The following is a 12,712-nucleotide window of genomic DNA, read 5'->3' as shown; positions in this document are numbered from 1 at the left end:
GCACCTGGCGCTGCGCTCAGAGGTGCTGCAGTGGGGGCATGCTTCCAAGGTGGCCTGCCACCCCGGGGTGAGCCGCACCGCACACCTCATCGCCCAGCGGTTCTGGTGGCCATGGCTCCGCAACAACGTGACGGACTTTGTTAAGGCCTTCCCGTTGTGCGCCTGTGGCAAGGTGTCCCACCAGCCCCCGGCGGGACTGCTCCGCCCGCTGCCAGTCCCTCCGCGCCCTGGGTCCCACATCTCCTTAGACTTCATCCCTGGCCACCCTCCTTCCCGTGGTAAGACAGTGATGCTCACGGTAATGGACCATTTTTCCAAATCGGCCCACTTTGTGCCGTTGGCAAAGTTGCCGTCCGCCATCGAGACGGCAACTCTATTGGTCAACCACGTGTCCGTCTCCACGGGATCCACGGGAATGTTAATTTCTCCACTGTGAGACTAATAAAGGCATATCCAATCCAATCCAATCCAATCCCTATGGACATCGTGTCAGACCGACATCCTCAGTTCATGTCCCGGGTCTGGAAGCGATTCTGCAGGGCCATGGGGGCGTCGGCCACCTTGTCATCAGGGTACCACCCCCAGTGCAATTGCTAGACCGAGCGGAAGCACCAAGACCTGGAGCCGGCTCTGCTCTGCGTGTGCCTCCATCGTCCCTTACCATGGGCTGTCCATCTTCCGTGGATGGAACAACACCCTCGTCTCCTTAGCCACAGGTCGGTCCCCATTCATGTCGGCCTATGGCTAGCAGCCACCACTCTTCCCCGCACAGGAAGGCGAGGTGAAGGTCCGTCGATACAGCACCATCTTCGGCGGGCCCATCGGGTGTGGGAGACCAGAGCAGCCCTGTCGCGCATGGCGGCCCGGAACCTGTGGGTCGCGGATCGCCGTTGTTGCCCTGCGCCGGCCTACCTGATGGGGCAGAAGGTGTGGCTGTCTACAAGGGACCGGCGGCTGGCCGTGATTTCACCCAAGTTTAGGCCGCGGTTTGCGGGCCCCTTCACCGTGGAGTCAATCATTAGCCCGGTCGCGGTTCAACTCTGTCTGCCCACCTCCATGAAGATTCAGCCCGTGTTCAACGTCTTTCTCATCAAACCGGTGGATACCAGCCCCTTGCCCCCCCTTTGCCCAACCTCCCCCTCCGCAGATGATTGACGGCGGACCGGTGTACACCGTGCGGGAGATCCCAGACTCGCGGCAGTACCTGCTCGACTGGGAGGGCTACGGCCCGGAGGATCGTCAGTGGATCCCCCACGCCTGGATCCTGGACATGTCACTCCTGGAGAGATTCCACTCGGCGTACCCGTCGAAGCCGGGAGGGCCGCCAGGTGGCATCCGTTGAGGAGGGGTACTGTCACATGCGAATTGACAGCTGGGGGCGGGGCCGCCTCCTTCGCTCTACCACCGCTGTCAATTCTCTAATCATGGGCACAGGGCATTTATACGGGTCGCGGTCACCTCTCTAGTGCCGGATGATTGACTAACCTCGTATCTCGACCGTAACCTGGACTCTTTCTACGGTGCGTGACTTTGCCGGTCCGAGGTGTTCACCCGCGTCCCGTAAGTTTTCATCATTTCCGGGATTGTGAACTTTGCCACCCCCGTGTGCCATTTGCTTTTAAGCGTAGTAGGCGGGTCGGATCAATATTGTTCTATCACTCTTGTTTTTTAAAATATTTTTGAACATTGAGAGTGATACCTTTTTACTACACAATCATAGTCACTTTAAAAGTTCCCCAAATGTTCACAACATTCATTCATTCATTCATCTTCCGGACTGCTTTTATAACCACAAGGGTTGTGGGGGAGAGCTGAATCCTATCCCAGCCGTCTTTTGGCATTAGGCAGGGGACAGCCTGAATTGGTTTCCAGCCAATCACAGGGCACACAGAGACAAACAACCATTCACGGTCACACTCGATTACACCTGGTGACAAATTGGAGTGTTCAATCATTCTGCAACGCATGTTTTTTTAATGCGGAAGGAAACCAGAGGACCGGGGAAAACCCACGCAGGCACGCGGCGAACATGCAAACTCCACACATGGAAGCCGGAGCGGGATTCTAACTCACAATCTCGGATCTCGACGCTAAGCAATCGACTATCTCTACAACTCGCTCTGGTAATACTAAAATGCCATAAATGCAGTTGACTAAAAATGACAACAATTTAGATGAACACAACTTTGAGAACTGTCTACAGAATTTAGAAGGAATGAAACAAAATGAAAAAGTGCTGGAGAAATGTATTCCATGAATAGCGCACTGCTGAGCTGTCAAACTGGATTCTACGGGATACTTGAAACATCAATTGTACAACATTGTCTTCATAATATCATGGGGGACGGGTGAAGGAGAAACCATTTTATGATACACAATAAATTCCCGAGTGTCATCAACAAACTGCAATCCTACATACAAAGAAGGTACTTTGTATGTAGGATTTTCCACACGAACTCAAGAACTTTACCTTCCCACTGATGAGACACCCATGAATTAAACCTCCTATATGCTCAGACACAAAAATGCGTGACGCTAACTTCTACAGTCAACACAGTATGCTCATTTAAATGGCATGCAACTGATCCAGTTGAATGACCATGTTACTTTCCATACATCGGATCATGAAAAGCCCAAATTGTCTAAGTTGAAAACAAACAAAAAAAAACAACCCCTGCCACCCCCGCCAAAAAATACAATTATAAAAACAATCATAATGACATTTCTTTAGGTCATTGGGAAAAAAAGCATCTCCAGAACAAGAAACGTCTCCAAAAAACATTGTGGTACACCTGCACCCGTAAAGAAAGGTATTGTTTGTGTAACTCTCTATTTTAGATTGACATTTTTTTCATCGAAAAACTTTTTTAATCCATAAATCCTTACTTAAATAACTGTGCTTTCCCAGTATGAATCAGTAAACTGATGTCATTTAACTCATTCATTGCCATTCACAATTAATTCGGGAATTGAAAATATGACGTAGAGCGCCATTTCCGAATGTTCAGGTTTTGTTTCATGCTTAAGTCTGTGTAAACTCTCAGTCGTACAGGAGTGGTCCATCGATGAGAAGGTTTCTTCAGCCGTCATCACAGCTATGATAGGTCCCTACTCTCAGGTTGGGGGAGCAGACGACCACTCCCTGTGGCCCCACTGATTGTTCCTACATTCCTGACTAACGACTGCCCCATTTCCCCCACTCCCACCGGTATCACCTCATCAGCATTACGAATGCAATAACCTGTTTTGCCTAAGCAGGCGATTGTATGAACGATCCAAATTGAACCTCACCCACCAGACCGGTTTAATGAAGGATTTTGTTGTTTCATAAGAATCGCTTCTTTTACCCCCCTTTCAAACCATCTATGTTCTTTCGCTAAGATTTTAACCTCATTGTCGTCAAATGAGTGGTTGCTAGCTTTTAGGTGCAAATGTACTGCCGATTGAGGCCCACTTGTATTATCCCTGCGATGTTAATAAAGTCTTTTTTGAGAATTTGTTGAGTCTCCCCAATGTACTGCTCTTTACAATTTTCATTCTTACAATGTATGGAATAAACTACATTGCTTTGTTTTTCATTTGGTAGCCTATCTTTTGGATGCACTAATTTTTGCCTTAACGTGTTTATCGGTTTGAAATAAGTAGGAATTTTGTGTTGCCAAAGGACTCTTTGTAATTTTTCAGAAACTCCTGCAATGTAAGGTACTGCTACTCCTCTCCTTTTTGTATCTTGAGAATTATTGGTTTAATTCCCTATTCTTTCTTTCTGACATTTGTTGAATGACCACTGAGGGTACCCACAGTTAGTGAGTGCTCGCCTGATATGTTTTGACTCCTTTTCTCTACCTTCAATGCTAGTTGGTATTAGTTTAGCCCTATGCTGGAGGGTTCTGATAACTCATAATTTGTGTTGTAAAGGGTGGTTAGAGTCAAAAAAGTAAGTATTGGTCAGTGTGCGTAGCCTTCCTAAAGACTTCTGTTTTTAGCGCTCTGTCCTCTTTTATAATTACTTTACAATCCAAGAAGGCTAGTTGGTTCTCTTTCATGTCCTCACGAGTAAATTTAATGTTGATGTCTACAGAGTTGAGGTGACCTGTGAAGGACTGAATTTCTAGTTTTTTAATTATGACAAAAGTATCGTCCACATATCTAAACCAGTGTCTAGGTTTTGTCCCCGGGAAGGATGTGAGGGCCTGTTTCTCCATCTCTTCCATGTACAGATTAGCCACTATGGGTGAAACTGGTGAGCCCATAGCACAACCATGAATTTGTTTATAAAATTTCTCCCGAAATTGAAAATACGTAGTATTAAGGCAGATTTCCAATAATTTGCAGATGTGATCCGCTTTAAGTTTGGTTCTTTCATGCAGAGAAACGTCCGCCAGCAGTCTCGTCCTCACCACTGAGACTGCTGCTGGGGTTGAGACAGATGTAAAGAGAGAAGTCACATCGTATGATGCCAAAGTTTCCTCAGGTTCAAATATGAGGTCTTTGATCCTCTCTACAAACCCTGTGGTGTTCTCTACGTGATATTCTGTGTTACCAACCAACAGAGCTAAGATAGTTTTTAAATATTTGGCTACATTGTATGTAGAGGAGTCAATGCTACAAACAATGGGTCTGAGGGGGAACCCTTCTTTATGTATTTTTGGCAGGCCATAGATACATGGCGTGGCCTCTCCCGGGTATAATCTAAAATACATCTGTTTGTCTATGTTTTCCTTTCTCTAACTTTTGGAGACAGTCTATCATTTCTTTTTAGTTGCTCATAAGTGTTAGAATCACTGATTAGCCTATTTATTTTGTCTTCATAATCCAATGTGTTGAGAAGCACTGTGCATCTGCCCTTGTCTGCTGGCAAAATAGTAATATTTTTGTCTTTTTGTAGAGTAGTTTCATGCTTAAGGGCCGATAAAGCACTGGCCATGGCTTCTGGCAAAGGGGACAACATTTCCCTCTTTTCTATATTACCGCTTTGTTCCAGCTTCAGCTGTTGTTAGAGCTCTATATAAACCAATATATGTACAGTATTGCATCGTATTTTGGACATCCACCCTCATTTCAAACTCAGGACCCATATAATTTAGGAATTGATTCTTTTTTTCTGATTAAAGAAGAGAGTCGAAGGTTTGTAACGCTTTGTTGAATGTTTATGTAGTCCTAAAACTCAATATTCTATGGGTCCTGGAATTCATGTGACAATGACAAAAACCCTGGCACTGGGGTGGACACATTTTAGCACGTCTGGCAGTGAATGAGTTAATGTACCGAGTTTCCCTGCTGTGCATAGCATCCCACCTATTTATTTGCTTCTATTTATTCTCAGAAAATGTTGCACTTCTTCCATTACCGTGATGCACTGCGATGTCAGTTGTGACCCTAAATCTTCTCGTGTTTTAAGCAGGAATATTTGTGGAGTCTATCATACCTTTCATGGTCAGAATCGGTCCACGTGGTTCGACAAGCAACACATTATTCATTCAGTCCCCTGTGAAATGTGTCCATATGTCCCTCCTTCTATTTATCCCAGGCAGAAATGTAACAAATTGAATTGCAACGATTTAATTTGGTCCAAAACTACTTTGACACCTGTCCAAAAATGCAAAGGCAGAAGAGTGGCACATGCTGTTCCACTTCATTATTGGTTACATACTTGACTTGAGTTCCTTTTTTACATTATCAGGTGTCAAGGGACTCAACATAATTAGCATTTTCAACATTCCGACAATGTCAACTGAGCATATATATAGTGGCTCATAATGTTTCTCAGCATCAAGCATCACAACTGCAAAGGTAACTTTTGGGTTTTCTCTGGGTCCTTCAGATTCCTCTGACATTTCAAAACCATGCATGGCAGTCTTATTGAACACTCCAAATGGCCCCTCAGTGTTAGTGTGAGCGCAAATGGTGGTATCTTTCTTTTCTACGATTGGGTGGATACCAGTTCAGGGTATCTTCCGCCAAGTACGTAAAGACGGCAGGGATAGGCTCCAACACCCCCGGCAACCCTTAAGCGTTTGGGATAATGGATGGATGTGTTCTTAAAGGTATTTTGAAAATGTTTCTTTCATTGCAGATGACATTTGCTCTTCGCTCGTTGTTCCTCCTTTATGGGATCTGCGGACTATTTTCTGGATTGGTAAATCAATATCTCACTCACAGACTGCAGTGCACATATTGACTACAATGTTTCTTGTATTGATATTTTGTACGTCACTGTTCTTCAGTTGGATTTTAACAATGTGCTATTCTCCTTCACAGAGGTCTTTCCCTATGAGTTTTTTGAAAAGTTGGTAGTGCTTACTTTTTCCTTTCTTTGTTCTTTTTTGTTCTTTTTTTTTACAAATGAACATGGTTTTTTTAAAGTTTTATCAGCATTGACACCTGACTTTGGATGCTTTCTTCCTGAAACAACTATTGTGCTGCAGATAATGACTGTCCTAAAGAGTGGACTCAGTTGGACTGTTATTGTTACATCTATGAAGATGAAGCAAGGAGCTTTGCAGATGCAGAGGTATGCATAGAAATACTGATGAAGTAGTTACTAACTAGTGATGTGCATCTGCTTTTGATTTTTGAGTTAACATATCTTGCCAACTGGTTGCCAGATCAAAAATGTTTAAATTCACATTACTGTAATTGCTGTTCTCGTCCCATCAGGCCGTCTGCAACATTTTGAATGGGAATCTGGTCTCCATCCACAATTCCTTGGAAAACGCACTTGTTCTTGAACTGATTCGAGCCGGTGGTAGTGCCAACCAAAGCTGGATAGGATTACATGATGCGATTGAGGTAAAACATTGGCCAACAGAAATGTTGTTGATTAAAGCCTGTCTCTGGGATTTCAGAAGTACTTATGCCGCATTGAAAATAAATGTGCCCTCCAGGCTCTCTAGTTTCCAGCTTTCAGGTTGGAGGTGGAGAATATGGTACTTAATAAGAGAATAGAGAGTATACAGCTGCTGATATTTGTTAAAGATTGAATGGGAGGATTTCAGTTCAATATTATTATCTGATCAAGTTGACTATAAGGATACATTGTTGAACATTCTGGTCTTCTCACCTTGCACTGTAAACGCCTACCCCAAAATCGAGTGTGACATCAAACATCAGTTTCGCGATTTGTGACCAATGAAAAGCATTCAAACCAGTCACTGTCTTTTTGTGACCAATTCAGAAGTGACTTTTTCTTCCAGGAGGGTGACTACATATGGACTGATGGCTCAAGCGAGAATTTCCTTAACTTCGATACAGCAAATTCACAGCCTGATACTAGCGCAGGCGACTGTGTGATTATTGCTGAAGATGGTGAGTAAAAGTAGTCATCAAAGTTTGTGGAGCGCATCATACTTTTCTACTTACACTTTTTTTTCTCGAAAAGATGGACTTTGGGAAACTGACGACTGCTCGGACGACAGTGTCTATGTTTGCATCATGGACGTGCAACGCGCCCACCACTAACCATTCATCTTACCGCATGATGACTTAGTGAGACAGCATCAAGCCTTTGCGTCAAGCCTTTGCGTCAAGCCTTTGCGGCGTCTTCTCTTTTTCTCACAACTCAACTGCGATTGACAACACATTGGCAATGTCAAAAAAGCATTCCTCTGTTAAATAAAGGGATCCGTCTTCATCAAAACTCTTTGTCCTTTTCATCCCTAAAACACTCATTTAGAAATTTGGTGAGTCATTCTTTTTCCAATACAGTTATTCTCACGAGGGTTGCATTATTTGCTCATGGCAGGGCACAAAGAGACAAACAACCATTCACACTCGCAATCACACCTAGGGACAATTTAGAGTCTTCAATAACCTGCCATGCATGTTTTTGAAATGTTGGCTGAAACTGGAGGACCTGGAGAAAATAGCTTAAAATGTAATTCATTTCATATTTGATGAAAAGGAAAACGCAACAATGCTTGACAGTGCATGACCACAATTTTAACCACAATTCAATTTCTTTCCACGTTTGATTAAAAAAAAGACAAAACAAAGAAAAAAAGAAAATAAAACTGTTCATCAGGTTTATTGGTAAATTTAATACGTAAGAGGAGTGGGATGATCATGCCTCCGAGTGGTGCGACGGGGAACACCGGGGCTCTTGGGACACTGAGGAGGCAAAGTGCCCCCCCCCCCACACAACGCTCCTTAAAGAAAATTCCGTGGCCCGCACTGGGTGTGGCAGGAGCGGGACAGGATGGGCAAGAAACACGTGGTTGGTTGTGGAAGCGACGGCCTGGTGGGGATGCATCCCCATCCAGGACCTGGCACGAGGAAGTAAGGACCAGAGGTAACAAGAGAAGGAACAGGAAAGAAATGAGGAGAGATAGCCGTAAAAGGAAATGAGAAAAAAAGCAAGCAAAGAAATAAATAAATATCAGGATAAGTCTGGATAACGAGTCATAGCAATGTGGAATGCGAAGAATCTGCAAAGGACAAATAGGAAGAGATTGAGGCGTGTGGCAGAGAGAGTGAACAAGGAGAAGTGGGAGGTGGGGCTGACGACAGAGCTGAGAGCAGAGGAGGACGGAGTGGTGTGGTTGAGTGAGGAGGAGGAGCAGGTAGCCTTTTTTCATGTGAGGAAAGTCAGTGTTGCTGAGAGGACCATTGTTTAGGACACTGGCAGAGGAAAGGCAGCAGAGGTGCTTTGGAGAAAGAGCGGTGGCCGGGTTGTTGGGAGGGCTCAGGTCAAAAGTGGATGGACAAATACCATAGATATGTGCGGAGTTGTAGGAATGAATGGAAAATGAATGAAACAGAAAAGGAATAGAAAAGGAAGTGAACGTGTATGATTTACTGAAAATGCTCGGGGCAAAATTGAGTGGAAGATTGAGAGGTGAGTGTTGGAAAGGATACAGCATGTGTGAATGATAGGTTAAAATGACTGTCAGTTGAAAATGATGGATGATGTGTGAAGGGAAAGTATCCAGAAGCACCGGGCCTGACAATGCGTGAGAAGCGGATGCATCAAGTAAATGATGATCAAGCGAAGTTTGAATGTGGGAAATAAGGAAGGGTGTTTGTATCGCAGGGTAAAGGCATAAATCATGACAGGAGTTGAACAGGAGGGGCTTATAAAACGGAACAAGGGAGCAGACGGTATGGAGAGTATGAAAGGTGGATTGTGAAAGAAAATGACAGTCATCCCTTGCTACTTCACGATTTGATTATCGCGGTTTTGATGCATTGAATTTTTTTCAAGGAAAAAAGAGATTGTATAATGGTATAACATTGTCATACTTTTCACGGTCAGAATCGGTCCACGTGGTTATGCAAGCAACTCATTATTCATTCAGTCACATGTGAAATGTATGTGTCCATATCCCCCTCTTCTCTTTATCCCAGGCAGAAATATAGCAAATGGAATTGCAGCGACTTAATTTGGTCCAAAACCAGTTGTACAAGGACATCAAACACATTTCAGTCGCGGGATACTTTGGAGGTACGTCTTCCCTTGGAGGTCCATTATGACAATGAAACCTCATACTGTTACACCACAAATTGATGGATTCTGGCTTTTGAAATTTGTCAACTATAAGAGTTGGTTCAATTATCGTTCAAATGAGTGCAAACATGGCAATAAAATTACTGCATTGCTAAATATGGATTTATATGTGGCAATTTAACATATCGGGACAGATTTTATCGAGGAGCATGGAAGTTGACACCCATGATGATGTGGTGGAACGGATCTATACTTTGACACCTGTCCAATAATGCAAAGGCAGAAGAGTGGCACACGCTGTTCCACTTCATTAATGGTTACATTCTTGACTTGAGTTCCTTTTTTACATTATCACGTGTCAAGGGACTCAACATAATTAGCATTGTCAACATTCCGCCAATGTCAACTGAGCATATATAAAGTGGCTCGTAATATTTCTCTGCATCAAGCATCACAACTGCAAAGGTAACTGTTGGGTTTTCTCCGGGTTCAGATTCCTTCAGATTCCTCCGACTTTTCAAAACCATGCATGGCAGTCTTATTGAACACTCCAAATTGCCCTTCGCTGTTTGTGTGAGCGCAAATGGTGGTCTGTTTCTTATCTACGATTGGGTGGATGCCAGTTCAGGGTATCTTCCGCCGAGTACCTGAAGACGGCAGGCTCCAACACAACTAGCAACCCTTAAGCGTTTGGGATAATGGATGGATGTGTTCTTAAAGGTATTTTGAAAATGTTTCTTTCATTGCAGATGACATTTGCTCTTCGCTCGTTGTTCCTCCTTTATGGGATCTGCGGACTATTTTCTGGATTGGTAAATCAATATCTCACTCACAGACTGCAGTGCGCATATTGACTACAATGTTTCTTGTATTGATATTTTGTACGTCACTGTTCTTCAGTTGGATTTAAACAATGTGCTATTTTCTCCTTCACAGAGGTCTTTCCCTATGAGTTTTTTGAAAAGTTAGTAGTGCTTACTTTTTCCTTTCTTTGTTCTTTTTTTTTTTTTTTTTTTTTTTTTTTTTACAAATGAACATTGTTTGCTTTCTTCCCGAAACAACCATTGTGCTGCAGATAATGACTGTCCTAAAGAGTGGACTCAGTTGGACTGTTATTGTTACATTTATGAAGATGAAGCAAGGAGCTTTGCAGATGCAGAGGTATGCAAAGAAATACTGATAAAGTAGTTACTAACTAGTGGTGTGCATCTGCCTTTGATTTTTGAGTTAACATATCTTGCCAAACTGGTTGCCAGATCAAAAAGGGTTAAATTCACAGTACTGTAATTGCTGTTCTCGTCCCATCAGGCCGTCTGCAACATTTTGAATGGGAATCTGGTCTCCATCCACAATTCCTTGGAAAACGCACTTGTTCTTGAACTGATTCGAGCCGGTGGTAGTGCCAACCAAAGCTGGATAGGATTACATGATGCGATTGAGGTAAAACATTGGCAAACAGAAATGTTGATTGAAGCCTGTCTCTGGGATTTCAGAAGTACTTGTGCCACATTGAAAATAAATGTGCTCTCCAGGCTCTCTCTTTTTTCCTGCTTTCAGGTTGGAGGTGGGGAATATGGTACTTAAGAGAATATATAGCATACAGCTGCTGATATTTGTGAAAGATTCAATGGGAGGATTTGAGTTCAATGTTGTTATCCGATCAAGTTGACGATAAGGATACATTCTTGAACATTCTGGTCTTCTCACCTTGCGCTATAAACTCCTACCTCAAAATCGAGTGTGATATCAAACATCAGTTTTGCGATTTGTGACCAATGAAAAGCATCCGAACCAGTCCTTGTCTTTTTGTGACCAATTCAGAAGTGACTTTTTCTTCCAGGAGGGTGACCACATATGGACTGATGGCTCAAGCGGGAATTTCCTTAACTTCGATACAGCAAATTCACAGCCTGTTACTAGCGCAGGCGCCTGTGTGCTTATTGCTGAGGATGGTGAGTAAAATCAGTCATCAAAGTTTGCGAAGCGCATCATACTGTTCTACTGACACTTTTGTTTCCGAAAAGATGGACTTTGGGAAACTGACGACTGCAGCAACGACAGCGTCTATGTTTGCATCATGGACGTGCAACGTGCCCACCACTAACCATTCATCTTACCGCATGATGACTTAGTGAGACAGCGTCAAGCCTTTGCGTCAAGCCTTTGTGGCGTCTTCTCTTTTTCTCACAACTCAACTGCGATTGACAACACATTGGCAATGTCAAAAAAGCATTCCTCTGTTAAATAAAGGGATCCGTCTTCATCAAAACACTTTGTCGTTTTCATCCCTAAAACACTCATTTAGAAATTTGGTGAGTCATTCTTTTTCCAATCCGGTTATTCTCACGAGGGTTGCATTTACTTGCTCATGGCAGGGCACAAACAGACAAACAACCATTCGCACTCGCAATCACACCTAGGGACAATTTAGAGTATTCTGGAGGACCTGGAGAAAATTGCTTAAAATGTCATTCATTTCATCTATGATGAAAATGAAGACGCAACAATGCTTGACAGTTCATGACCACGATTCTAACCACAATTGAATTTCTTTCCACGTTTGAGAAAAAAAAGAGAAAAGCTGTTCAACAGGTTTATTGGTAAATTTAATACGTAAGGGTTGTGGGATGATGATCCCTTCCAGTGGTGCGACGGGGAACGCCAGGGCACTTGGGACACTGACGCGGCTAAGTGCCCACAAGCCGGCGGGTAAGGATGCTCAAAGCTCAAAGCAGAGTTGGAAGAGCGGTAGAGGGAGGGGCGAGCGGGACGGTATGGACAAGAGACACGTGGTTGGTTGTGTAAGCAACGGCCTGGTGGGGATGCATCCCCATCCAGGACCTGGCACGAGGAAGGGAGTAAGGAGCAGAGGTAACAAGACAAGGAATGACGAGTCATAGCAATGTGGAATGCGAAGAATGTGCAAAAGACAAATAGGAGGAGATTGAGGAGCGTGGGAGAGAGAGTTAAGGAGAAGTGGGAGGTGGGGCTGACGACAGAGCTGAGAACAGAGGAGGACGGAGTGGTGTGGTTGAGTGAGGAGGAGGAGCAGGTAGCCTTTTTTCATGTGAGGGAAGCCAGAGCGTTGCTGAGAGGACCATCGTTGAGGACATTGGCAGAAGAAAGGCAACAGAGGTGCTTTGGAGAGAGAGCAGTGGCGGTGTTGTTCAGAGGGCTTAAGTTCGGAGTAGATCGAGTGAGAATTGGTTAATTGGCTTTCGGAAAAGGAGGTCAACGGTGGATGTGGCGCAAATGATGGTGCAAATA

The 12,712-nt window shown here is 44.0% G+C and overlaps 2 protein-coding genes across 3 annotated transcripts; both read left to right on the top strand.

The window, feature by feature from the left end:
• Window positions 1-5,773: 5,773 nt before the first annotated feature.
• LOC148898012 (galactose-specific lectin nattectin-like) lies at window positions 5,774-7,639 on the top strand. Its single transcript, XM_088996794.1, has 7 exons — window positions 5,774-5,793; window positions 6,077-6,139; window positions 6,262-6,289; window positions 6,429-6,514; window positions 6,661-6,792; window positions 7,197-7,308; window positions 7,382-7,639. Exons 2-7 carry the CDS (start codon window positions 6,077-6,079, stop codon window positions 7,459-7,461), a joined length of 501 nt encoding a protein of 166 aa, XP_088852920.1. The 5' UTR covers window positions 5,774-5,793; the 3' UTR covers window positions 7,462-7,639.
• A 973-nt stretch (window positions 7,640-8,612) lies between these two features.
• Window positions 8,613-11,714, top strand: LOC148898011 (snaclec purpureotin subunit beta-like). 2 transcript variants are annotated; one of them, XM_088996158.1, is made up of 8 exons: window positions 8,613-8,836; window positions 9,346-9,442; window positions 10,195-10,257; window positions 10,382-10,409; window positions 10,521-10,606; window positions 10,754-10,885; window positions 11,286-11,397; window positions 11,470-11,714. In XM_088996158.1, exons 3-8 carry the CDS (start codon window positions 10,195-10,197, stop codon window positions 11,547-11,549), a joined length of 501 nt encoding a protein of 166 aa, XP_088852284.1. In that variant the 5' UTR covers window positions 8,613-8,836; window positions 9,346-9,442; the 3' UTR covers window positions 11,550-11,714. The 2 variants fall into 2 exon arrangements, with proteins under 2 accessions (XP_088852284.1, XP_088852283.1); XM_088996157.1 differs by lacking the exons at window positions 8,613-8,836; window positions 9,346-9,442 and adding an exon at window positions 9,853-9,910.
• Window positions 11,715-12,712: the final 998 nt, after the last annotated feature.

This window comes from Hippocampus bargibanti, linkage group LG05, assembly GCF_051943395.1.
Source record: "Hippocampus bargibanti isolate YZ-2025 linkage group LG05, ASM5194339v1, whole genome shotgun sequence".
Classification (NCBI taxonomy): domain Eukaryota; kingdom Metazoa; phylum Chordata; class Actinopteri; order Syngnathiformes; family Syngnathidae; genus Hippocampus; species Hippocampus bargibanti.
Note: the sequence above shows the minus strand (reverse complement) of the source record. Positions and strands in the feature narration are given on the sequence as shown.

Excerpts from the sequence above, each read along its gene's own strand:
- LOC148898012 (XM_088996794.1), top strand. The coding sequence starts at position 6,077 with ATGACATTTGCTCTTCGCTCGTTGTTCCTCCTTTATGGGATCTGCGGA. Across the intron at positions 6,515-6,660 it reads GGAGCTTTGCAGATGCAGAG|GCCGTCTGCAACATTTTGAA; the intron begins GTATGCATAGAA and ends TCGTCCCATCAG. Across the intron at positions 6,793-7,196 it reads GATTACATGATGCGATTGAG|GAGGGTGACTACATATGGAC; the intron begins GTAAAACATTGG and ends TTTTTCTTCCAG.
- LOC148898011 (XM_088996158.1), top strand. The coding sequence starts at position 10,195 with ATGACATTTGCTCTTCGCTCGTTGTTCCTCCTTTATGGGATCTGCGGA. Across the intron at positions 10,258-10,381 it reads GCGGACTATTTTCTGGATTG|AGGTCTTTCCCTATGAGTTT; the intron begins GTAAATCAATAT and ends TCTCCTTCACAG. Across the intron at positions 10,607-10,753 it reads GGAGCTTTGCAGATGCAGAG|GCCGTCTGCAACATTTTGAA; the intron begins GTATGCAAAGAA and ends TCGTCCCATCAG.